A 24961-nucleotide genomic window follows, 5' to 3' on the forward strand; every position below is an offset into this window, starting at 1 on the left:
CCACTGAATGGTGGCTCTAGCTCCCCAGCCAGTGGGTCTCGGCCAGCTTTCAAGACTCGCTTGACTAATGGGATGAGAAGGAAGGAACACTGGGAGGTGCTGAGGGCAGGTCTCTAGAAGCCCAGCAACCTGGGCCTCCCAATCAACCATGTAAGACATACACTCGCCCTGAGGATGCCACACTACAGAGACCACACTCATGGAGGGAACACGCCAGTCCCCAGACATCCACCTGCCCATGCTCTTAGCTACCTGTCTAAATCCCTGGCCCATGGAACTAGGAGAGATGATAATAAAATGGTGCTGGTTTAAGCCACTAAGCTTGGGGATAACTTGTTACACAGTTAGGGATGTTAAATTCTCTTCTTTCAATAACCAGGGTCGCAACTAAAGCGTGTTACTATTCAAGCAAGATTCATAGAATGCCTTGCTTTGAACATCAGAAAAGGATTCATTATTAGAAACATTTACTGAGATGTCGAATTTCACGCATTTTGGTGGAAGAGGGGGGAAGGAGTCAGAGAGAAGTGAAGCATTCCTAAGGCCTCTTAGAGGGGATGCAGTAGAAGGGGAAGGCATCTGCCTCATTTCTCCTCGATGAAGCAGCGTGCCCCAACCCGAGCTAATGCCTTGCCTCACCTGCTAGCATCTGAGAAAGGGCAAATGCTGTGCGAGAAGAAACGTGGGGCAGGTAAGCAGCGCAGGAAAGCCGAGCTGCCCACACCTGCAGCGCCAAGAGTTCAGAGGAGGGAGACCAAGAGTGAGCGGCTCAGAGACAGCATCCAGCAAGGCTCTGCTGGGATTGGGGGCTCTAACTTCTCATTTGGTTTGGCTAGAAAGTTCAGCAAGATGTGTGTGGCAGTACTAGCCACGTTAAAGCAGGGGTAAAGGCACCCTAGCTAGAGTATGGGGGGGGCACAGTTCACTGAACCTGTGTGCACTCTGCCACCACAGCCCCCAGACCGAACCTGGCCACTGTGGCTGAAGCTATACAACTCCTCTGAACGTGACATCTGTGCACTCACAGTGGTGACCTGGGTAAAGCAGGGGTGGACCGGAACTAGGTGGAACCAGATGAGGGAGGGAAAGATCCACTATAACTTTCTATGTATCTTGAGGAACTCTACGAATTTATTACAAAGTTAAAAAAACATTCAACCTTTGATGTCATTGTCTTTTCCAGGGAATTAACTTGTAGGATGTGCAATCAGGGACCATCTGGCATAAGAATGCTGATGTGGAAGTCTACTGGGGAGGAGGGCAGTAGTTTTCATCCCAGAAAAATGTCACTGGCCTTGAGGTTCTCCTTGTAAAACTCCCTTCATATTTCTGCTTTCAACGTGCGTAGTGCACATCTCTAGTTGGCATCGGTAGCGGACGGGTGAGAACCATAAACTGTATTGGGCCACAAACTACAATGGTATGGAAGGCAGAGGGGGTAATGGTCACAGCTTAAGCAGAAGCTAGGATCCCCCTTCTTTAGCACGGGCATCTGTGTTTACCAACCAAACTTCTGCTTTCCTACTACAGATGGGAAAAGATCTCCTCTTGTACCCTAGCTAGGACGCTAAACCAGGAATTGCTATGTCCCTGGGCTAGCAGCCCTCAAATCTTTAAATCCTCACTTTACCAGATGATCTAGGTGAGGTGAGAAGAACACACCCCTGAGCCCGAGCATCAGAGGATCTAGAGAGGATGTGCTCTCCTCCCCAGGCCACGGATACCTTCTAACTGCCTCTCCTTCACTGCCCCACCGGACAGGAGATGAGAGGGAGGGGACTCATGGGGTCCATGGTAGGGAGCAAGCGAGACCTGGGCACAGAACCCTGCAGCCCATGGCACTGCAGGGGCCTCCAGCTCCTGCAGCAGAGCCACCGCCTTCAGCTCCGGTGGGGAAATGTTCCTGGAACCATGCAGACATGGAAGCTTACAGAGTTTAAAGAGGATCTTTGACAGTGAGTGATCTATAGGTTGGTAAATAGGACAGTGTTGAGAAACACTGCATTAGGACTCGTGTTTAATGCCACCTGGTAGAACCAGCACCTCCTCCAAACTAACAAAACCACCCAATACTGCTCTTGCATTAGGCAACCTCTCCCTAAGTGTGACGGCCTCTTTCTCAAGAAGTACTCGCCAAACACACATGACCCGTTGTTGCTTCTAGGACCACAAGTGCATTTAATCATTTGACACCCTCCTCCTCCGAAAAACAATTATACTGGGGGAAAAGTCAGGTTTCTTAGCCATCCCAACTTAGAGATTCCTAACAAGAAACATAAAAATTCCCCAATTCTTAGATTGTAGATGGCTCACTTCAGTGACCAAAGGAAGTTTTTAACCTTCTGACCTAAGCAAGATACTATCTCAACTACAGATCTCTCACTGCTCCTCAAACAAATCATAAATTGGAGACCAACACCAGCAAACTACAAACAACTATTCAAATGAGAAAATAGCTTGTAAATTATGATTTTTTTCCACCCTATCAAGACCATCATCATTAGGTGTGCCTCAATTTACATAACTACACACACACACACACACACACACACAAAAGCTTAATGTGGACTATAAAAGGTCTGATTTTGAAAGAATATTTAATAAATACAACTATTCAGCATTCACTTATTGAAGATTCAGTTCAAATCTATACTGCTTCATGCTTTTACCTAAAGAAGCAATTCCTTTCATTATTTCCAAAACTATTGGGCCTAGACGACAGAGCTGCAAACATTGCTAAAAAGTAGCTGAGAAATAAAATTCAAACAAGACCAAAAAAAAAAAAAAAAACCCCACTTCTTGATGTACTTTGTCTTCAGGTAGCTTATCATATTGGTGGTGTTTAGAGCTGTATCTAAAAAGCCTAATAAACATAAGAAATTTTGAGTGAGCTTTAGGATGTATGCAATGCCGACTAAAAAAAAAGACACGATGCTTAAGCCTTTGAGGAACTTAAAATGTGCAGGGAAGGTCAATTTCATAAGACTATTTCAAAGAAAAATTAAAACAAAAAAATCACAGAAGTACCAAAATTACAGCAGAGAATATACATGCTGTTGGAATTCAGAAGCCGCAAAGAATCTTATGAGAAGACAGTCACAGGTACAATTCTAGAAAACATCATGCAGGAGGTAATGGCATAGGCCAGCTTTGAGTGGAAGATGGGATCTATGAAGAAAGTGAGACAGGGATTTGAGTCCAAAGACCTCTGGAGGGGCACCTGGGTGGCTCAGTTGGTCAAGTGTCTGTCTTCTGCCCTGGTTGTGATCTCAGGGGTCCCGGGATCCAGCCCTGCATCAGCTCTCTGCTGAGCAGGCTAGAGAGCCTGCTTCTCCCTCCCCTCTGCCGCTCCCCCTGCTTGTGCTCTTTATGTTAAATAAACAAATAAAATCAAAAAAATAAAATAAAATAAAAGACCTACTGGAGGCCAGGCTCCATCAGTCACTCTAAGTATGTGATGTGATTAACCACTGCTTTAGGAAGTGGGAAGGCTGGTAGTAGGAAGGCTGAAAGCAGCAGAATCCGTTACGAATAAAGTCCCAGAAGAAAATGGTGACAGCAAGGATGAGGGAAAGAGAGGATTAAGGTTATCAAGCAAATCAGAGTGATAAGAAGTATAATGGTACCTCAGAGAGAATTGGATTAGACCGGAAGATTTTTTTTTTAATCCAGGATTCATGCTTTTCATTCACATGAAAAGTGACAGCGGATATTGCAGAAAGACACACCACCAGCACACACACACACAAATTTTCAATTTCATTGCAACCTGTTGACCACCTACTCCCTTTCCCCAGGCTCTCTGTAAGCCAACCCCTACCAGCTCTTCCAACTTTTGCATTTCTGCTCATCCACTGCAACCAAACCCTGCTATTGCCTCTTTGAACAATCGACAGATCAACAGATATATACATCTTACTCGTTTCCCAAGCATTTTCATACAGGTGATCCAGCTCACCCTCACAGCAGGGTTTTTTTTTTTTTTTTTATTCATGAGAGACACAGAGGGGCGGGGGGTGGGGGGGGGCAGAGACACGGGCAGAGAGAGAAGCAGGCTCCATGTAGGGAGCCCGATGTGGGACTGACTCGATCCCAGGACTCCAGAATCATGCCCTGGGCGAACGGCAGGCACTAAACCACCGTTTAGAGCCACCCAGGGACCCCCCCTCACAGCAGTTGTATGCAGGAAATGATGGTGCTATCATCATTTCCTGCATACAGGAAATGCCCCCCCCCCCCCTATTTTTTTTACTGAGCAGCCTGGAACTTGTAAAGACTAAAAACAACTTGCCAAAGTGACCTCTTTAAAACCTAAATCTGACCTCAAATAAATTATTCCTTGAATAAGCATAAAACAGTTCTAAGGAGCCAAGCCAAGACATTTAGAAAGGAATTCAAGGCCAAATGTCCCCTGGAGCATAGGAAGGACAGAAGGGAAATGGCCTACAAGTGCCCAGCAGCCCTGCCACCTGTAACATCAACACACCAATAGGCATTTCCCTTCTAGAGTGACTGTGTACATAGACTGCATGAAGGAGGCTTTGTGACAAAGCATTCTCTGTGAGTAAAAGGAGTGCTGTTACTCAGTCCTCCATAATGGAAAAAAAAAAAAAAAAAGTCAATAAAAGCAAATCTCAGTCTGCTTCCAGGGTAGTGCATGTCTTTTTTGCTCCTCTCTTTAAAAAATTTAGCTGAATGCTTCTCAAGGAAAGACAAAAATAATCTTAAAAATTGGCCAATTTAGTAAGCTTCTATTTTTTTTTTTTGCTTCTATTTTTTTAAAAAAAGATTTTATTTATTTATTCATGAGAGACACAGAAAAAGAGAGACAGAGGCAGAGGCAGAGGGAGAAGCAGGTTCCTCGCAGAGAGCCCTATGCGGAACTCGATCCCAGACCCTGGGATTATGCCATGAGCCACCCAGGCATCCCTAATAGCTTCTATCAAAAAAAACATAAAATGTTCCTTTATTGTGCATGAATTACAGGAAGTGCTCTGAAGTAACAAAAAGCCATATAACTTAACCACAAAACAGTTTTAAATTATAGAAAAGTTTCCTAACTAAATGTGAAAACTGGATAAAGATTTAAGTAGATTATGGCTGCATGGGAGTTAATGATATTCCAAATTCATAAGATGTATAGTCTCCATTCCTATTCCTGTGCCCATTATGGAGAGAATATGTATTTTAATAATTTGTGACCCAGAGAAATGCTTCCTTTGTTTTTATATGTAGCATACCAGATCTTCACAATGTAAATATTAAAAATAAATGCCCCAGGGGTCCTGGCTGGCTCAGCTGGTTAAGGGTGTGACTCCTGCTTTCAGCTCAGGTCATGATCTCAGGGTCGTGGGATCAAGCCTGGAGTCTGGCTCCACACTCAGTGCAGAGTATGCTTGAGATTCTCTCCCTCTCCCTCCTCCCACCCCTTGTGCTCTCTAAAATAAATAATTCTTTTTAATTAAAAATAACTGCCCCAAATTAATGTCTCAAACACGATCTTTCCAATTACCCATCCTTCCTAAACACCAAATGAGCTAGAGATATGGTAAAAGAGAACAGTATGGAAAATACTACATCATGAGCATGGGCTTTTAAGTAGGCAAGGAAAAAAAAAAAAAGCCCATTCCTGAAAACAACTGATACCACAATGTGGATGGCTATATCTTAGTGGAAAAGAAAAATGCATTGACCATCTTCCTCAACAGAAAATTCATGCTCAAGACAGTATGTGAATTATTTTATATCTTATCTGTTAATTCAATCACCACGACCTCAAAAGAGAGTCATCCCCATTTTGCAGATAAGATTGAGGCTCAGGGATTTAAATAGCCTGGTTAATGTCAAAGAGCAAGTGGCAGAGCAGCAATGTAAGCCAACTCCAGCGCTAAACAGGCTGTCACTCTTCAACACACTTCCTGTCCCCTCCCCTCCTCCAAAAATCACAAAAGGTAGTAAAAACAAAAGACGTATATACATATCACATAGTTAACACGCTGGAAGCTTCTTCCTCTCCATCTCCACCACCCTCGCCTCCTATTATGATCTGAGTAAGACCTTCCCTGAGTTCTTACCTGAGAAAAATCACTACACAAAAAAATATAAGTAACTGGAGGAGGATACCAGTAGCTCCCATTTGCTACTAAAACAATCCCCAATTCCTGATATTCTAAAAGCCTCTTCCAAATGGCATTTTTTAACTGAACTGCTTTTATACTTCGCTGCAGCCAAACCAACAGAAAATTTCTCGTAAGATAGGTTTGGCTCTGCTCCCCACTGATTCTTCTACCACCACCTTCCAAACAAGACTTAACTTTTACTTATAATTGCTAACATTTATTAAAGATCATGTGCCAGACATTATCCTACAAGTACTCATTCATTTAATCCTAACAATCTCACATAAATATTGTTCTTATCCCCATGGTATGAGGAAGGAAAGCTGCCTCAGCACTCACTACTCCAGTGTTAACTGTTCAGTTTAAAACCTCCCTGTGGTGGCCAACAATTAAATCAAGGTATTTATTACCTGGGAGATTAGAGCTATTTTTTTTTAATCACTTTTAGAAATCATCTTTTTAGTGCCTAATAGAATAAGAGAAATCCTGACCACTGACCTCTCCCCTCTCAAGCCTGTGCTCTCACTAGAATTAAGGTTGTCACATACATATTCAAATTATCTTAGAATAGGAGCATTTACGTTAAAACTCATTTCTGAAGAGTTCTCTTTTCCAGGCCCCCAACAGGATCAGTACAGTTATCTGTACTATTAAAATGCGTTGAGATACTTGCTCCATCCAGGACCATATAAACTTATGCTATGAGAAAGTAACAATTTTGCAAAGTCTTCTTTTTGAGTTATTTCCACTGATTTTGTAAAGACAATGGCCACTTTTGAGTTCAAGCACGTTTTTTTGAGTTCAAATAACCCTAAGTACTACCTACTACACTAAGTACTACCTAACGTTTTCAGTCTCTATGTTTTATTCAGCTATTTGCCAAGCAACTAAGTTTTGAGGATGCTGAAGACACAACCTCCAGAGACAGGCGCCGCCATACCAACAGTATTAACCACTGTTGAAAAACATACAACGAGAATCTATGCATTTTAGGTTTTTCTGCCTTTGCGTTGCTAATTGGGGGTTAAATCTCCAAAATTAGAATACCCATTTCCTTGGACAGCTAGTGTCTTCAAGCACGCAAAGATAGGAAGCTTGGCTTTCTCTTTTCAAAGAAACAACAAAACTAGCATCTGTACTCAGTTTTGTTGTTGCGGTTGCTAACGTGCCACTTGGTTTGGGTTCCTAAGGCAAAGGGACTCGTTTTTTAAAACCAGCCGCCTTGGGCTACCCCACACATGCGGCCGCAGCTCCGTTACGCGGGCGACCTCCAGAACCGCCACCTCAGGGCGGCGCGGGCGCTCCGCGCGGGCTGGATGCGGTGGCGGCTGCAGACCAGGAACCTCGTGCACAAGCCTCCACGAGGCGATGCTTGTGGTCATCGATGTCACATCTGCTCCGAACCACACCGTATCATCCGACTCGCATAAGAAACTCGAAAATATTACTTCTCAACGTAAAGTTCGACTCGAACCTTCATTTTTCTAAAATGACCTCATCAGTACACACCAGCGGCGGGTGTGCAGAGGCGCTGCGGGCGCCGGGGAAGCCTTCGGCGCGCGGGGCGGGGCGGCGCGGGGCGGGGCGGCGGGGCCTAAGCTCACGCCGCAGGCAGAGGCGGCGTTCCGCTCCACGCGTCTCGTACCGGCCAGGGCAGCGACAAGCACAGGGGCTCCTGGGCGGCAGCCACACGCGGGGCCCGAGAGGTCACTTCCGGGGCAGGCGGAGGCCGCGCACGAGCCCCGCGGCCGGCCCGGGCCTCCCCTCCACGTGGTGCGCGCCCGGCCCGCGGGGGCCGCAGGGAGCCCCGGAGGCGGGGCCCCGCCCTCGGCCCCGCCCACCCGGGGGCGGGGCCTGCGAGCCAGTCACGTGGGCGGCCGCGGCCGCCATCTTGCGGGGAGGGGGAAGGGGAGGGGGAAGGGGAGGGGGAAGGGAAGGGGAGGGGCGGGGGGAGCCCCGAGGGACGGGTCCCCGAACGCTCTGCCTGTGCGCGGCGACGCGTGACCGGGGCGGGGAGGGGGGGCCCTGGGACGTGCCAGACTCGGCGCCTCCCTGCAGACCCGGGGGTGGGCCCTGCCCCGCCGGGAGCGGAGCGCACCGGCGGCGGAAGGCCGAGGACCAGCTGGTCCGGGCTGCGGCGAATCGAGATGCGAATCCACCCACCCCCATCAGCCGCCTTGGGAGTGACAGCTCGGGAGCAGCAAGATCCGCGGAAATGTCCTCAGGGCCCGAACGAGCGACCGCTGAGGGCCTCGGAGTCCGCGCCAGCAGCAGCCGCTGCAGTTGGAGCCACAGCAGTTTCCGGAGACCTGAACGATGGGTGCCGGTAACCCCGAGCTACACCGGAAAAGTTCATCACGCCACCAGGGTCTAAAAATAGCCGTCAGCGTCACCTGTAGTACGCGTGTCCCCTAGGATTTACCCGCCGGCACAGGGCACTGCCCGAGAAGTGACGGGGCGCTGAGGGCAACGGCAGGACGCCCAGCCTCACCCGCCCCCGTTGCCAGGAAAAGCCACACACGGCAGTCAAGATAAAAACCTCATTACTCTAGTTTGCACGCATCTCTCCTTTTCTCTAGTCGCCTTCCGACCCTCTCTTTACAAGTACGACTTAAAGGAGAAAAAAAAACTCCTCGCAGTTAAACTCAGAAATCGGTTAGCCTTGTTGGAATGATATGAATGGAATGATACAACCGTTCCACAGTGGGACATTTTCATATATCTACGCTCTAAGGTCGTCTTTACAGTATATGAGAATTTAAAAAAAAAAAAAAGACATGTATTGCTCCTGATTTCAAGCTTTCTTCTCCAAAAATAACAGCAGTGTGTGCTTACAGGACTTTTTGGAATTAGTTCAGTGACTAGGCTAACAGTGGAAAAGGGCTTTTACCAACAGTATGCACAGCTGCATATTCGTAGTAAATACACACTAGAAAATCTGAAGCTCACCAGGAAAATACTGGGTTACTAGCATTACTACACTGCAGTCTGATAAAATATTTCCTAAAATGTGAGTTAAGTCACTTCACAGAAGCCTCCTTTTCAAAAGGAAGGGGCTCAGCCTCGATTATCGCTAAATCCCTTCCAGCCCCCACATTCCTGGATTCAATGGGTGGGTATTGAGTCCACACAGCCCTCAGAGAAATACAATGCCCAGTTTTAGTTCCAGAGTATTGAATGACAGCAGATACATAAGTTGAATTAACTTTCAAGAAAGTAAGGGGGGGGGAGGGAAATCCCCCTTTCCAATAGATCATCCTGGAGATCACCTGAATTGAAAAGCATGGCAACCAAACTACTACCTTTCAAGTGACCGTAAACAACGAAAACAAACTTACTGTAGCTAGTTTTTACTCTAACCGAAACCTACTCTCCTCTCCTCCATTAAATTCTTACAATGAAGGACTTTATTTGGGCCTAGATTATTATTAAACTGCTTTCGGGGCTCTATAAAATTTCACCTTCTTTAATGTTGGAGACAAGTGACTCAACTGGATTCTTGTCTCCTACACTTTGGTGTTTAACAACTTTTACAAAACAACACTTATGCCTACTACTAAAAGCCCAGCAAATACCCCCGGACTCAAATCTGCAGGCAAGACTCTAGTCCCACAGAAAATAAGTTATGCCAGTGGTAAAAGACGTAAGCAGCCCGCTCTCGACCCAGACAACCTGCGCTACTGCTCCTCTAGCTTGAGTCAGTCCGCAGGTCTGCACGTCAGGTTTTCTCTGGGAACAACACGCTTGCAGCAAGAGCCAGCAGCCCTAACGAGCCTCTTAATAAAACTCAGGCCTTCACTGAGCAAAAAAGGCCCACCCAGCCCCTTTGTGCCGAAGACCAGGGCAGCGGCCGGGAGCGCACCTTCAGGACACCTCCGCGCGGGCTTAAGGCAGAGCTTGAAAACTGTAACCAGAGCGCCAGATGGCGAGAAAGAGGAGGCGCTGCCCGGGGCCAGGCTGAGGCCAACACAGTCACCTCGAGCGCTTCGCCTCTCCCACCACCTAGGGCGAGAGATGCTCCAAGCCAAAAATGTCCCGAGACCCTTCCTCCGAGACGGAGACCAGGCTGGGAGCTCCATGTTTTCCGTGGCAACTCCGGCACGGAAGAGACTTCTAGAGCATTCTGTTATGGCGGGTGCCTGAGTGTGCACGGGTGGGGGGGGGGGGGGGGCGGGTGCGGCGTAAGGGTTGGAAGAGTGGAACCGAACCGCCCAACACAACGAAAATGAGTGTTACGGGGCTGGGAGCCGTGGGGTGGGGATTCGAAGCCACCTGCGCCGGGCTGCGGCTCGGCCAAGAGGCGTCCGAAAGGCAGGCCAGGGAGGCCGCCGGGGCGGTGACCGCAGCGCGGGTGCTGGGAGGCTCGCGCGCCTTACCTGGGCCCCGGGGCTGGCAAAGTTGCTCGGCTCCACCTCCACCTCCGCGTCCTCGGGGCCCCCGCGGAGCGCAGTGCGGAGCCTCTCCAGGTGCTCCCTCAGGGTGACCCGCTGGTGGAAGGAGAACGCCGGGTGCAGCGAAGCCATGGTGAAGAGCAGCAGCAGTTCCTCCTGGGCCCTGAAGCCCAGCCCGCCGCCCGGCCGGGGCTCGGCGCCGCTGCCTTCCGGGCCGGACCCGTCCTTCTCCGCGTCCTCCTCGCCTTCGCCGTCCTCCCCGCGCTCGCCGGGCTCGTCCTCCGCGCCTCCCCGCGAACCCTCACCCCGAGCCGCGCGCAGGCTCTTGAGCACCGAGTCCACCTGGGGCAGGAGGCGGTGCAGGCGGCCGGCGGCCTCACGGTTCTCCGAGCCCAGCAGCGCCAGGTAGACGATGAGGCGCGAGCGCACGGCCGGCTCTCGGAAGTCGGCCAGCGGCCCCGGGTCCGAGAGGCCGTTGGCCTTGGCCTCCGAGTCGCGCAGGTAGTGGTAGTCCTTGCGCGCCAGGTCCTCCAGGCACGAGCCGAGGAACCGCAGCTCCAGCGGGTTGCACAGGTCCAGCAGCCCGCACATGAACTCCAGGCGCTGCGCCGAGCCCAGCACCAGCCCGAACCACTCGTACACTCGTTCCTGCTCGCGCAGCGCCGCCGCGGGCCCGCCGCCGCCGCCGCCGCCGCCCGGCATGCCCGCCCCCGCCGCTGCTCCGCCAGCAACAGGCGGCCCGAGCCCCCGGGGCGGCGGCGGGGGCGGCGGCGGCGGCGGGGGGCCCCGCGGCGGGCCCGCGGGCGGCGGCGGCGGCGGGGGGCGGCAGTCTCGGCGGCGGCGCGGCGGCGCCTTTGCGCCCGGCCGTGCGTCTGCCTCGGGCTCCTCCGCCTCGGGCGGCGGCTCCACGGGGTGCGTCGGCTTCAGCGGCAGCTTCATCCTCAGCATCCTCGGCTACGGCGGCGCGGACATGCGAGCGGGGGCGGGCAGGCGGGCGGGGCCGGGCGGGGGGGCGGGGGCCGAGGCGGCGGCGCGGCCGTCAGGAGCGGGGCCCCTCCATGCCGCCGGGGAGGGCCGGGGCCGGGGCCGGGGCCGGGGGCGGGTCTCGGCCGGCGAGGGGGGCGGCGGCCGGCCGGCGGGGTCGCCGGCGTCGTCTTCTCGGGCCGGAGGCGGGGCGTGCCCGCGGCGGCTCCTCCCCCTGGGCTCCGCGCCGGCCTGGGAGCCCGAGCGCGGGTGGGAGCGAGCGAGCGAGCGAGTTCTCCTTCCTCCTCCCTCTCTCCCGTCGTCCGCTCTGGGCTGGGGCGGCGGCGCCCGAGCGGTTCCCTCGCGAGCCGGTGCGGACCCCGCGGCTGGGGGAGGAGGAGGAGCGGCGGGGCCGGGCGGAGACGCTTGCGGGCTCCGCGCAGGCGGCCCGGCCAATCAGCGGCCGGAGGCGACGGTTGCGCGTTTCCCCCGCCCCCGGGGCCGCCTCCCGGGGAGGCCACGCCCAGCTGCTCCGCCGCCGCCTCCCTCTCCCGGCGGCTCCCGCGCGGTCCTAACCTCGGGGCCTGCGGCTTAGGGTAGGAGCGGGCGGGGCCGTGGGGCGGAGGCGCGGAGGCGCGGAGGCGCGGGGGCGAGGTGCGCCCGGGCGGCCGGAGCGTGCGGGGCCCGCGTGAGAGGCCCGGCCGAGGCGTCGCTCCTTCTCCCGGGCCCGAGGCCGACTCCCGACCGCCGCCTGCCCTGCCGGCCTCCGCCCCGGCCGCGGGAGCGTGTCCCGGGAGGCGGGAGGCTCCCCCGAGACGGGCTCCTCCAGCCCTGCCCGCCCGCCCGGCCGACTTCGGGGAGCCGCGGCGGCGTCGCTCCCACCGCAACTTCGCGGGGACGGGTGCGCTGGCGGGCTGGCCCGAGAAGGGAGGCGCCGGCTCGGGAGGCGGGGCCGGGGCCGGGGCCGGGGCCGGGGCGCCGGGGTGGAGGCCGGGGCGGGGGCCGGGGCCGGGCGAGCGCCCCCGCGGGGTGCTGGGCGCTCGGCGCTGCGGTGGGACGCGCGGCCCCGGGGCTCGGAGGGGGCGCTGCTGGGAGGGGGCGCTGCTGGGGGCGCCCCTGGCCTCACTGCCCCCTCTGAGCTCTAACCCTCTTTGGAAGTGTTTTCCACGGCAGTTCAGCAGGAGTCCCTCTGCGGCCCCCTCCCCCAGCCTTCATCTTTTGGGGATCGTTTATCTGCTAAATAACATCTCTCTGCCTGACTCTAACATTTTGAGTCCTTGTGCTCCCTGTGACTCGGGGAACTTGGCAAGCTACCGCCTTGACACGCTTTCAGCATTTTTTTTTTTAAGTATTATTACAATTTTTTAGGTGTGAGGACCTTCAAAAGGTCTCGCGCGCACGGTAGATTTTTTTTTTTAAGCATAGCCCCAATTTTTAATACCCATCTGGATCATCTGAGGGTTGATTTTTAAAAGGTGGGTTTGCTTTTAAATCCTTAATGGTTTTAAGTCCCACTACAGCTATGTAGCAGGAGCATGTACAAAATAAGAACGACACCGTAACTCTGAAATGTTAGGACATCTGTGGGAGAGCACACCCTGAGACCTCTCTCTCTCAACGTTATGCCCTAAGAAGCTAATTTATAATTGAATACAAGGCTAAACTGAAGCCTAAATCCGTTTTCAGCAAGGAAATAGGGAGAGGGAATTATTTTCAACACATTTGAGATTGGCAAGGTATATGAAAGCCATTCTTCCGTGTAATTTACTATTTCCTCGCATTCTCTGAGTGTAATGTAGAAATCACTGGGGTCAAGAGGAAACGTTGTAAGGACTTTTATTAACAATCCTTGCTCCCTTTTTGCTGTCCTCTCCAACTCCCATGGAACATGCCACCTTATCTACCTCCCACATTTCCAAAGCTTAGGCTGAAACACTTTTAGGCAACCAATACTTATATTAGTCTAGCTAGCTACCCACCGCTTCCGATTGAGTCACCTGTGTAGATCCAGATATCTCCTGTAGTAAGATAATACTTTACGTTGGGGGGTGAGTTTTACATTTGACCCAGGCAAAGGTCTTTACATTTTCCTTGGCAACAAGAAGCCGTTTGGTAGGAGCCCTCCTACCTCCTCCCTCCAGGAGTGATACCTGGCCCATAAATTCTATATTAGACCAGATTTGTAAAATATAATGAAGAGTTTTGTCCTATCCTTGGCCAATATTAGAAAATTCAGTGACCAAAGCTTTTGCACATATATGACATGCGTACAACGACTTAATGATTCTGGTTATCAGCCATCAGTGGGACAATTTGCTGTTTATCTCCCCAGTGTGTTGTTTCAGAGTCCTCTCTCCGTACTGCAGCTCACTAGACCAAGCTTCGACTTTTTTGCCCCACCCTTTACAAGTGAGAAAAAGAACACATCCATTGGGGAAGAGGGACGTACTGCTCCAGTGCTTTTCTGGGAGTGGCCCAGGTGGAAACCCCAGGATGAGGTGTAGGTGTGTTTAGTTGGGAAAAACTATCCAGGTGATTCTAATAAGACGCCCTGGGAAGGTATTCCTCCCACCAGACCTACCTGTTGAGAACACCTGCTCTAGATTGTCTGGTATTTTACATATTCCCTGGATAATTACTCAGATGGGCCAGATATTATTGGTACTGTGGTAATTAATGGTGGGTGTGCATTTATATCTAAGTTGTTCACAGAGGGATACATACCATAAAAGACATCTTTTAAGAACCCAAAGTGCTATTGTCTCTTGTCTCTAGATAATACTTAAGATCTATTCAATACAGTATTTAATGCATATTCAATGTGACTTATTTGCCTCTTTAGCAATGAAAGATGATGCTATTGACATTTCTGTCCAAATATTTATATGTAACCAGAAGACTGGTTTCAAGTTAAGATTCTACTTTGGATTAGGACACTAGCCAGTGATTGAGGATTGAGGAGACCTGCAACCCTCCCTTTTGCAATCGGGTTACTGTAAGGAATTTTAGTAAAAGCACAGTTAATTGTATAGTTCAGAGCAGACTAATAATGGTAGCAACTCTATAAGAACGATGCCAGATACAACTACTTCCAGCTCAGAGGAAGCAGCTAATCTGATCCATACCAAGAATTTGTTCTTTAAGTCTTTGTGAATATTTGCTCTCTCTCCCAATACCCCTCTCTGTTTCTTCCATTAGAAAATAAATATCTTAACATCCTATTTTATACTCAATTTCATATTTTGGTATCTAAACACGGTAGACGTTAATAAATGTTTGCTGAATAAACAAATTAATGAATAATGCTCCAGGAACCAAAAGTAACTGCCAGCTACTCCTGGGGTCACCGGAATCTTTGTTCATATCTAGAAAGAAAAAAAACACCTGTGTCCCAACATTCCCAGACGAGTCCCGAGATTCGTTCTAAATGAATGGCTTAGGTTACATGCTGATTACTGATTATTCACTGGAGCCACAAAAGTGGAGTCAGGTTCCTCAGAACCATGTGGGTCCTGCCCCCTCCAAAACATCCAAGGCTGTTGGAAAGAAGCAAGGAAAACATGGATGCTGGGGAAGCAACCAGTGTGTGTCCAATGTTATTGTTCTTACAGTCATACTTTTGATCACTTAAATTGTCATGGATTTAAGATACCTCAGAAATTAATTTTTGTTTAGTTAGATCATGCATTTAAGAGCTATTAAATATTGTCCTTAAAAATTACAGTTAAGGAGCTGCAAACAACACAGGTAAATTATTCATATATGACTTAAGGGGAAAAATTAAGTATATATTTAAAAGTAAAAAGATAAGTTTTGATAAGTCTTATAGAAGCATACTATAAGACATATCTGACCTGGAAATCATCAGTATTGATGCTATGACAGTATTGGTGAGCTGGGAGTCCATGCCCAACACTGGTATATGGCACCTTTTCTGGAAGACTAGTGTTTGGTTGAATTCAGAGTCTCCTTGGAGTTGTGGTTTCATTTGTCAGAAAGATTCTTGAGGACTTAGACTGACCAGGTGGCCCAAGTTCTCCCACTTGTACTCTGAAATTTGGAGAAGCCCTATAATCTACCAATCTTTGAAGCCTGTCCAAAAATAAACTTGATTCTAAAGTGGGTTGATTTGGAAAATCCTCAGGCTACTGGCTCGTTAGAAATTCAGGACCTAGGGGTTCCTGGGTAGCGTGGTCTGTTGAACGTCTGACTTCATTTAGGATCAGGCCCTGATCTGAGGGTTGTGAGATTGAGCCCTGAGTTGGGCTCCATGCAGAGTCTGCTTGGGATCCTCTCTCTCTCTCTCTCTCTCTCTCTCTCAAATAAATAGATCTTAAAAAAAAAAAAAAAAGATTCAGGAACTGGATGACATTAGGTACTTTCCTGGTTCTATGGAACATCTGCAAATAGACTCTTTGCCCAACTGTTCAGAAAGGTAAAGGCATCTCCCCAAAAAGACAATACTGCTTCTTAGGGACCCGCTGTGAGGTAGAGTTGAAAGTGTCAGAAGTTTGGCTTGCCAGATAGAAAAATAATCACTCTTCTAGTAGTATTCTCTGGGATGGAATTTGCTGAATTCATATACTTCTTTACATATGGTTACATCAAATTATTGGTGAGCTGTTAGTTGTCAATCTAGTTTAAATCCTCTCTGCCTTACCTTTATGTTTTCATTTTTAAAAAAGCCTAATTTTTTCCAAGTATCCAGCTTTCTCCTAAAGATCCTATGTTGTTTGAGGGATACCTTTGCCAACTTCATGGATGAATCTTGATCAGTAACCCAAGCAGGATAGCCCAGTTTTCTTGCCAATTGGTTCAGAAATCCTGAACTATTGAGACACGTCAAAAGGACATTCATGCCAATAAACTCTGTAAAATCAGCAACGAAAGGGCTCCTACTCGGCAAATCTAGCAGAATTTGAGTATCAAAAAGAATAACATGGTACCACCAGTGACTAAAAAAGGAATCCAAGTCTGTAGGGATTCTCAAAGAAAAAGGGGTGGAGGAGAGTGCAGGGAAAGCTTCTCTCTCTCTCTTTTTTTTTTCTTCCAGATTTTATGTACATACTTGAGATAGAGAGCTCAAAACAGGAGGCAGAGGGAGCAGGAGAAGCAGACTCCCCACTGAGCAGGGAACCTGACACAGGGCTCCATCCCAGGACCCCGAGATCATGACCTGAGCCCAAGGCAGATGCTTAACTGACTGAGTCACCCAGCGCCCTGGAAGTTCTTCTTTACAGACGAATGACAGCTAAAACATTTAGAAGGAAAGCATAATTTTGCAACCACCACATGTAATAATCAACTTAGGCATTTTCACCACTGGGTACAAAGTTGCTGGGAAGCAGAACATTCACATATTCTCAATGCCTCACTTAATTAAAAGGAGGAGAGGTACTTTTTCATGGATATATCTGACAGGCACCCCCCTAACCATGTATGTGATCACAATGAGCATTACCAGTAATGGGACAATCTAATACCATATTCTTCCTCATGTCATGGATGTCAGTGGAAGAACATACTATTTGTAGTATTCTTGCCAAAATGTTTACACTGAATGTAATCATGAAGAAATAAGACAAATCTGGATTGTGGAACATTATACAAGACAACTGGCCTGGATCTTTAAAAAATACCAATGTCACAAAAGCAAACACAGGCAGGGGACTAAATTGTCCTAAAGCACAGAAAACTAAAGAGGCAAGCCAAGAGATGTGGTGACCAAAGTAATCATCTATGATTGGATCCTGGGCCTTAAAAACCAACCGAATAGAGGATTCCTGGGTGGCTCAGCGGTTTAGCACCTGCCTTTGGCCCAGGGCATGATCCTGGAGTCCCAGGATCGAGTCCCGTGTTGGGCTCCTGGCATGGAGCCGGCTTCTACCTCTGCCTGTGTCTCTGCCTCTCTCTCTCTCTCTCCCTCTCTCTCTCTATCATGAATAAATAAATAAAATCTTAAAAAAAAAAAATCTCTAGGAGTGCCTGGGTGGTGCAGTTGGTTAAGTGTGGGACTCTTGGTTTCGGTTCAGGTGGTGATATTGGGGTCGTGGGCTCAAGCCCTGTGTGGAGCCTGATATAGGGCTCCGCACTCAGCATGGTGTCTGCTTAAGATTCTCTCTCTCTCTCTCCCTCTCCCTCCACCCTTCCTGTTCGTGCTCTCTCTAAAATAAATAAATCTTTTTAAAAAATTCTAAAGGACATTTTGGGGATAATTAGGTACATTTGAATAGGGACTGCTTTTTTTCAGATTTTACTGACTTAAAGAGAGTGCATAAGTAGGGGGAGGGGCAGAGGGAGAGAGAATCTCAAGCAGACTGCACACTGAGCATGGAACCAGATCCAGTGCTCCACGTGAGGTATAACCCCACCACCCCCGAGATCACCACCTGAGCCGAAATCAAGACTTGGACACTTGACTGACTCAACCACCCAGGGACCCCTGGAATAGGGACTTCTTATTAGACATGGTTACTTTATCAATGCTAACTTTCTTGGGTGACATAGTGACCCTGTGGTTATATAGAAAAATGTCCTCATTTTCAGTTGGTATTTGGTGAAGCACTGAAGGTTTACATGTCATGATACCTATTAACTTTTTATTTAAAAATTGTAGAGAAAGTAAATGTAGCTAAACATTGATAGGCAAATCCAGGTGAAAGGTATGTGGGTGAACTATTTCCTCTTTCTGTAGGTGTGACTTTCTTTTCAAAATAAAGTGGTAAAAAGTGGAGATTACAAATACAGATCTACAGGATGAGTAAAAGATAATATATTAAATTTATGAATATAGTTTAACACATTTAGAATTGTTTGACTGGTTTTATAGATGGGGAAAAATGTTAATCAAAGTTCTCTTTAAAACTGTATCTAAAATGGAATAATAAGATTTGTGAAAGGAGGAGGGAAACCTAGTGAAGAACTGGTTTTCCAAATTTGTTACCTCAGTATACTGACCTTCCAAAAAATTGAAGAGTGAAGCTAGTTAGAATCAACCTGTAATGGCTTGCAGAATCAGAAGGTGTCCCAAGAGTCAATGTGTCAGTGTGCTCTGAAGCAAACGTGGGATCCAGCCAAATGCAAGCAAGGTCATCCTCAGGTAGAAACATTTCTAAAGAAGGGCGCAAAATAATCTGCTGAAACCAAACTACAGAAGTCATGGTGCAGTACCAGGAGGATGGTGTTCCATGTGGAGCACATTATAATTAAGTTACGTTCATTTATCTACCTTCTATCAAAAGCGATTTAAGGAGATTGCTTGTAATCTAACTAGGGAAAGGGAGAGTCAGTGCATTTGTTCAGGTTAATGCTGGACTTCCCAGTGTAAACCATCATCGCATCTGGTAGATGTGACTTTGCCATCACCAGAACGACAGACTCTGACAGAAGACTTAGACTTAGTTCTTTGGGCTTTTCCCTCACTCTCATGAAAAGTCTCTAAGACCATGGAGTTTTCACCTTTGGATTCTGATTCAGAACCCAACAACCTTTGATTAACAATTCAGTCTCCCCTCCTAACTCTGGGAAATGAACAAGGGGTGGTAGAAAGGGAGGTGGGCGGGGGGTGGGGGTGACTGGGTGACAGGCACTGAGGGGGCACTTGATGGGATGAGCACTGGGTGTTATTCTATATGTTGGCAAATTGAACACCAATAAAGAAATTAAAAAAAAAAAAACAATTCAGTCTCCCATTGAGTTATGCTGGGAAACAGGATATCCTAGAGAATGGAGACATATAATCCACTCCCAAGAAAGGGACATTCCACAGTGAAGTAAATATATTGACATTCTGCTTACTGGTCCCTTGTCGGTTTAGTTAGAAGTGTCACTCCTCCTGAATCTTGTCAATTCTGAGTAAACAAGATCACTTTCTTAGATTCTGGCTTATATGTTACCTCGAGCAGCCCGCTGTTCTTGTTTGATATAATTTTAACTTATACACATTTAGATCTAAATAACACCATTTAAAGAATACTATTTTTCTCTTGGAAAAAGAACTATTTGAAAGAATTTCTTAAAACTATAAAATGTTAAAAATGTTACTTAGCAACTTTAGAGGATGGGTTACAAATCTTTATATGAAGAGGAAAATACATACTAAAGACTTATTCAAATCCCATAAACTGATACTGTGTAGGATTTAATTTTTTAAAATTATGTTTAAATTATATATATATGGTGAATATTTTAGTTCGTTAAAAAATTATTCAATTAAAAACCACCCAATTTGTTCGTGATGTAGAAAAATATTTGTTTTGTTTTTTACTTTTTCAACTAATTTTGATGGAACTATGTGGATACAAGTTAAGCAAATATAACCTAAGTTAAATAATAGTCTTGTCATATTTATCCCAGAGCACATCTACACATCATAACACTGGTTTTATAGACTGATACTTGAAATATTAAAAAACATATTTATTTTGCTCTTAAACATCAAGTCAAAATTTATTTTTCTCGCTTTCAATATTTGTACTTAAAATGTTCCATCAACATTTCAACTTCCAGATTTTAAAGGTTTTTCTTCATAATTCTTCAATTCTCACTATTCAAAAAAGCATGAGAGGGATGCCTGGGTGGCTCAGTTGGTTAAGCATCAGATTTTTTATTTCCGCTCAGGTCATGATCTCAGGGTCCTTAGATTGAACGCTCCTGCCCCTTGGGCTCCAGGCTGGGTGTGGAACCTGCTTAAGATTTTTCTCTGCCCGCTCTCCTTCCGCTCACACACACACACACACACACACACACACTCAAAAAAGGGGGGGGGAGGACATTTATTTATTTCACAGAAATGTAAGCTAAGCCTAAACATTAAGATTTTATCTACATAGATCTACTGTTTTTCAGATTGAACTGTGCTTGTGTAAGATTGGCAAACACATGGTGTATGTCTTTGTTGCTGTTGAAATTTGTATGACCTACAGAACCATTTCAATTCTATCAGAAGGTTTTGGCTGCTGATGCCAGAAGGGTTGGAAACGATAGAACTTTGGCTAAATTGTCGTTTCCTGACTTGTAACCTCTGAGGAGCCTTGGGCTTCCACTGGTGACTCAAGCAGTCAGCCACATGGAGATGACTGCCTGGTGCTAAATTAAGACTCCTACGCACTACGGGTTCTCAAAATCCCTCCTCCTTTCTCCTCCCATACCTCGCCCTCTGACTGCCAGGTCTCACAAGCATCAAATGTCCAATGGCCAGGAGGGAAGACTTGCTGTGGATTCATCCTAGCTTCTGCTCCCACTGGGGGCAGCTCTGGCAATGACTGCAGCACAACTCACCTCTCCATACCCCCTGCCCGCAAACTGAAGTGGGGACCTTAGGAGCTGATGTCACATAGCAAGCCAATGACTCAAATGCAGAGCTGCTCCATTAGCTCGGAGCTGCTGTGATTATCTCCAGCTCCACCAAATCCTTATTGGCCAGTGTGTTCCCTATTCTAATGGTGTGAAGAAGTCAGAGCACAGAAATAACAAGAGAAAAGAGTCATTTCTCCACAGCAAAGCCTAAGTCTTTCTAAACAGAGCAACAGCAACAGTAATAAAGACCATTTATTGAGTATTGAGCTGTGTGCTGTTGAACGAACCATTTTATACATAGTTTCTGTTCATCTTTATAACATTCTTCAGATAAATGCCATTTTATAGATGAAGAAACTGGGACCAAGACGGTAAGCCATTTTCCGAGGTTTCAGGCTAGAAAGTGACGGAGGCCTAATTCAAATCCTGGTTGGCCACCCAAAGCTACACTTCCAACCACTGTACCATCTAGAGAATGTGAAATACTTTCAATTCAAGGAGCGAAAGAATTTAAAATGACATTTACCACTTGTGTCCTCACTATAAAAGCCACAGATGTTCACTATTCAAAATCTGATTAATAAAAGAATTTGAATTTGATTAATATTAAGAATTTTAAATTAGCTGTAATTCCACTGCCTACAGATAGCTACTACACATTTCATTTCTGATATTTTCCTGTGATTGTACATGTGTGAGTATGCATGCATATGTGTGTATATTTGTGCAGAGTAGATAGATATAAACTTGTTTTGGAGGTGCTAAATTTTTATCTTAAGACTTATTATATTAATTTTGGGATTGTTCATTGATAGTATATAGAAATAGAATTCATTTGTGTACATTGATCTTGTATTCCACACCTTGCTAACTTGTTCATTTTAATTCTGTGTGTGTGTATTCTTTTTATTTATTTATTTTTAATAAATTTATTTTTTATTGGTGTTCAATTTGCCAACATATGAATGACACCCAGTGCTCATCCTATCAAGTGCCCCCCTCAGTGCCCGTCACCCAGTCACCCCCACCCCCTGCCCACCTCCCCTTCCACAACCCCTAGTTCGTTTCCCAGAGTTAGGAGTCTCTCATGTTCTATCTCCCTTTCTGATATTTCCCACTCATTTTTTCTCCTTTCCCCTTTATTCCCTTTCACTATTTTTTTATATTCCCCAAATGAATGAGACCATATAATGTTTGTCCTTCCTAGATGTGTGTATTCTTTTTAAAAACGTTTTATTGAAATTCAATTTGCCAGCATTTAGTATAACACCCAGTGGTCATCCCACCAAGTGCCCTCCTTCAGGACCGTCACCCAGTTACCCCACCCTCCCACGTCCTCCCCTTCTGCAACCCTTTGTTTGTTTCCCAGAGTTAACAATCTCTCCTGGTTTGTCTTCCTTTCTAATTTTACCCCACTCACTTTCCCTCTTTTCCCTTATAGTCCCTTTCACTATTTCTTATATTCCATATATGAGTGAAACCATATGATGATTGTCTTTCTCTGATTGACTCATTTCATTCAGCATAATACCCTCCAGTTCCACCCGTGTTGAAGCAAATGGTAGGTATTCATCCTTTCTGATGGCTGAGTACTATTCCATTGTATACATAGACCACATCTTCTTTATCCAGTCATCTGTCGAAGGACATCGTGGCTCCTTCCATAGTTTGGCTATTGTGGACATTGCTGCTATGAACATTGGGGTGTGGGTGTCCCATCATTTCACTACATCAGTATCTTTGGGTAAATACCCAGTGGTGCAATTGCTGGTTGTAGGGTAGCTCTATTTTTAACTGTTTGAGGAACCTCCACACTGTTTTCCAGAGTGGCTGCACCAGCTTGCATTCCCATCAACAGTGCAAGAGGGTTCCCCTTTCTCTATATTTTTGCCAACATTTGTTGTTTCCTGTCTTGTTAATTTTAGTCACTCTCACTGGTGTAAAGTATCTCATTGTGGTTTTGATTTGTATTTCTCTGATGGCAAGTGATGTGGAGCATTTTTTCACGTGCTTGTTGGCCATGTTGTGTGTATATCCTTTAGGATTTTCTGTATGTAGGATAACGAGTCTGTGAATAAAGACAAGTTTCAATTTTTTCTTTCTGACTAGTGTGCCTTCTTAAATGCTCTGTTTGCACTGGCTAGAACTTCTAGTGCAATGCTGAAGAGGTGAGAGTGAAAATCCTTACCTTATTCTCAATCTTAGGGAAAAAAATTCAATCTTTCACTATTGAGTATGATATTAACTGTCCATTTTCATAAGTGCCCTTTATTAGATTGTGGAAGTAACTTTCTATTCCCCTATACTGAGGGGCTTTTATTATAAATAGGTATTGGATTTTGTCGTATGCTTTTCCTGGGTCTTTTGAGGTGATCATGTGGGTTTTGTACTTTATTATATGGTGTATTATATTAAACGATATTTAGATGTGGAACCAATGCATTCCTGGGATAAATCCCACTAGGTCGTAATGTATCATTTTTGTTATATGTTGCTGATTTCAGCTGTGGCTGGTGGCTGCCTCTCATCACCTGTCCTCACTATGAAGCTGGGGGACGGGCTGGAGGGGAACAGCCCCAGGCTCAAATGCCACAGGCTTCCACTGATCTTACCGGAGTTCAGTACTTTATCTCAAACAAATTCTTCTCAATTTGTTGTATGACTTTGGTCTATTTACAGAGTACCGAAATGCTTGTTTTTTTTTTTTTTTCGAAATGCTTGTTTTTGATAATTTTGTCCAGTTTTATCATTGCTTCTTGGGGAAGGGATCTAGCATGATTCTCCGTCCGTCATTCTAGTGATCCTGCCCCTGCCTTAACTGCCCCCCGCCCCAATGGTTTCTATAGGGATGTGACATACATCCCTAACTACCCACTCTACCGTAGTCAATGTTGCTTCCACGTCATGCAAAATGTAGAAACCTTATTATGCATAGGTTCATCTACTGCTGTTAGGTTTATATATAGGTTCATTATCTCGTAATATATAGGTCCGTTTACCATTTCTAAGGAGCATATGTAAACACTCCTGTCCTTTACACTATACTATCATACATCCTTAGGTATCTGCAAACAATTTTCAGGGTTTAGATGGAATAATCATTAAGCCCCTTTTCATTTAAAAAAAAAACACAAATACTTTTAACAAGCAAAGAAAATTATAACAAAAATTCTTTACATGTGTATCTGTGAATAGCACATGCCTTTTCTTAAGTTTAAAGGGGGAAAACAAGCCTTTGTATTTTAGGGACTAGTGCCTAGAATAATAGCTCTAATTCTTTCACTGTATAAAAGGTACAGAGGGTTATTTGGGGCAAAGGTATTATGTGCAGAGTGAGTGACCTGTGTATATTTGTAACACCTTTGCCCCCATGCAATCACACAGAACTGAACTCACATACCTTTTACACCAGGCAAGAATCTGCATCCACCAGTATTTCGTGACTATGTGATCACTAATCATTAATATCTCTTTGACATTTCAGGAAATGGTACATTTTCCGCTCCTAATTGTTCTAGTTTATAGCAATGTAATTGAGGGAAAGCTTTTGGGGCAATGTCTTTGTTTTAGTTGTGCTTATTTTTTGGAGAACAAATGGTATATTTACTTTTCAGTGCTATCTCTTAGCATATATATTTTTCTCTTGCCCCAAAATTACCTCTTGGAGAGGTACACTGTTAACTTTCTGGTATGTTCACATGTCTAGTTATGCCCAATTTATTTATCATGGAAACTTAGTTTTTAGCGATCAGAGGACATGTTTATCTAACTTGCCACGAAGAGGTACATTATGCTTGTGCTTCATTCCTTGTCTGGAATGTTTCTTATCTTCTCATTCTTCTAAGTCTCGACCATCCTCACAGACTGGGCTCACGTCTCATCTTTCAGGAACCTTTCCATGATCATCCCGCCTGGAAATGGTCATTTTCTCCTTCCTTCCTTTATTCTTTTAGCAAATATGTATTGAGTGCTCATGCTTTGTAAGACATTGATTAGGTGAATAGAATTTATATAAAAATTGTATCAAATAATTTTGCACTTGTAGATGTATATGTGCTATACCTTATTTCCTCAGTTAAACTGTGAGTTGCTTGGGCTACATCCTCCATCTTATTATTTATTACATTCCTTATAAAATTTAGTAAGGTGGCTTCTGTTTAGTAAGGCTTAAAGAAGTTTATATGATGATTA

General features: G+C 46.3%; 1 protein-coding gene and 1 long non-coding RNA gene across 5 annotated transcripts in view; one reads left to right on the forward strand and one right to left on the reverse strand.

Moving 5' to 3' along the window:
• Positions 1-11473, reverse strand: part of ZCCHC2 (zinc finger CCHC-type containing 2) — a 63441-nt gene extending 51968 nt beyond the window's left edge. For all 4 annotated transcript variants that reach the window (XR_012028469.1, XR_012028470.1, XR_012028467.1 and 1 more), the window contains exon 1: positions 10496-11473. Coding sequence is in view for 1 of the 4 variants with exons in the window: in XM_072821474.1 (XP_072677575.1) it covers positions 10496-11458 (963 nt within the window). In the remaining 3 variants the exon portion in view is untranslated. The remainder of the gene's footprint in view (positions 1-10495) is intronic.
• Positions 11474-11975: 502 nt separating this feature from the next.
• Positions 11976-24961, forward strand: part of LOC140630767 (uncharacterized) — a 33722-nt gene continuing 20736 nt past the window's right edge. Inside the window, exon 1 of the long non-coding RNA XR_012028473.1 lies at positions 11976-12069. This is a non-coding gene — a long non-coding RNA (uncharacterized lncRNA). The remainder of the gene's footprint in view (positions 12070-24961) is intronic.

Source organism: Canis lupus, chromosome 1 (genome assembly GCF_048164855.1).
Source record: "Canis lupus baileyi chromosome 1, mCanLup2.hap1, whole genome shotgun sequence".
In the NCBI taxonomy this organism is placed as follows: Eukaryota; Metazoa; Chordata; class Mammalia; order Carnivora; family Canidae; genus Canis; species Canis lupus.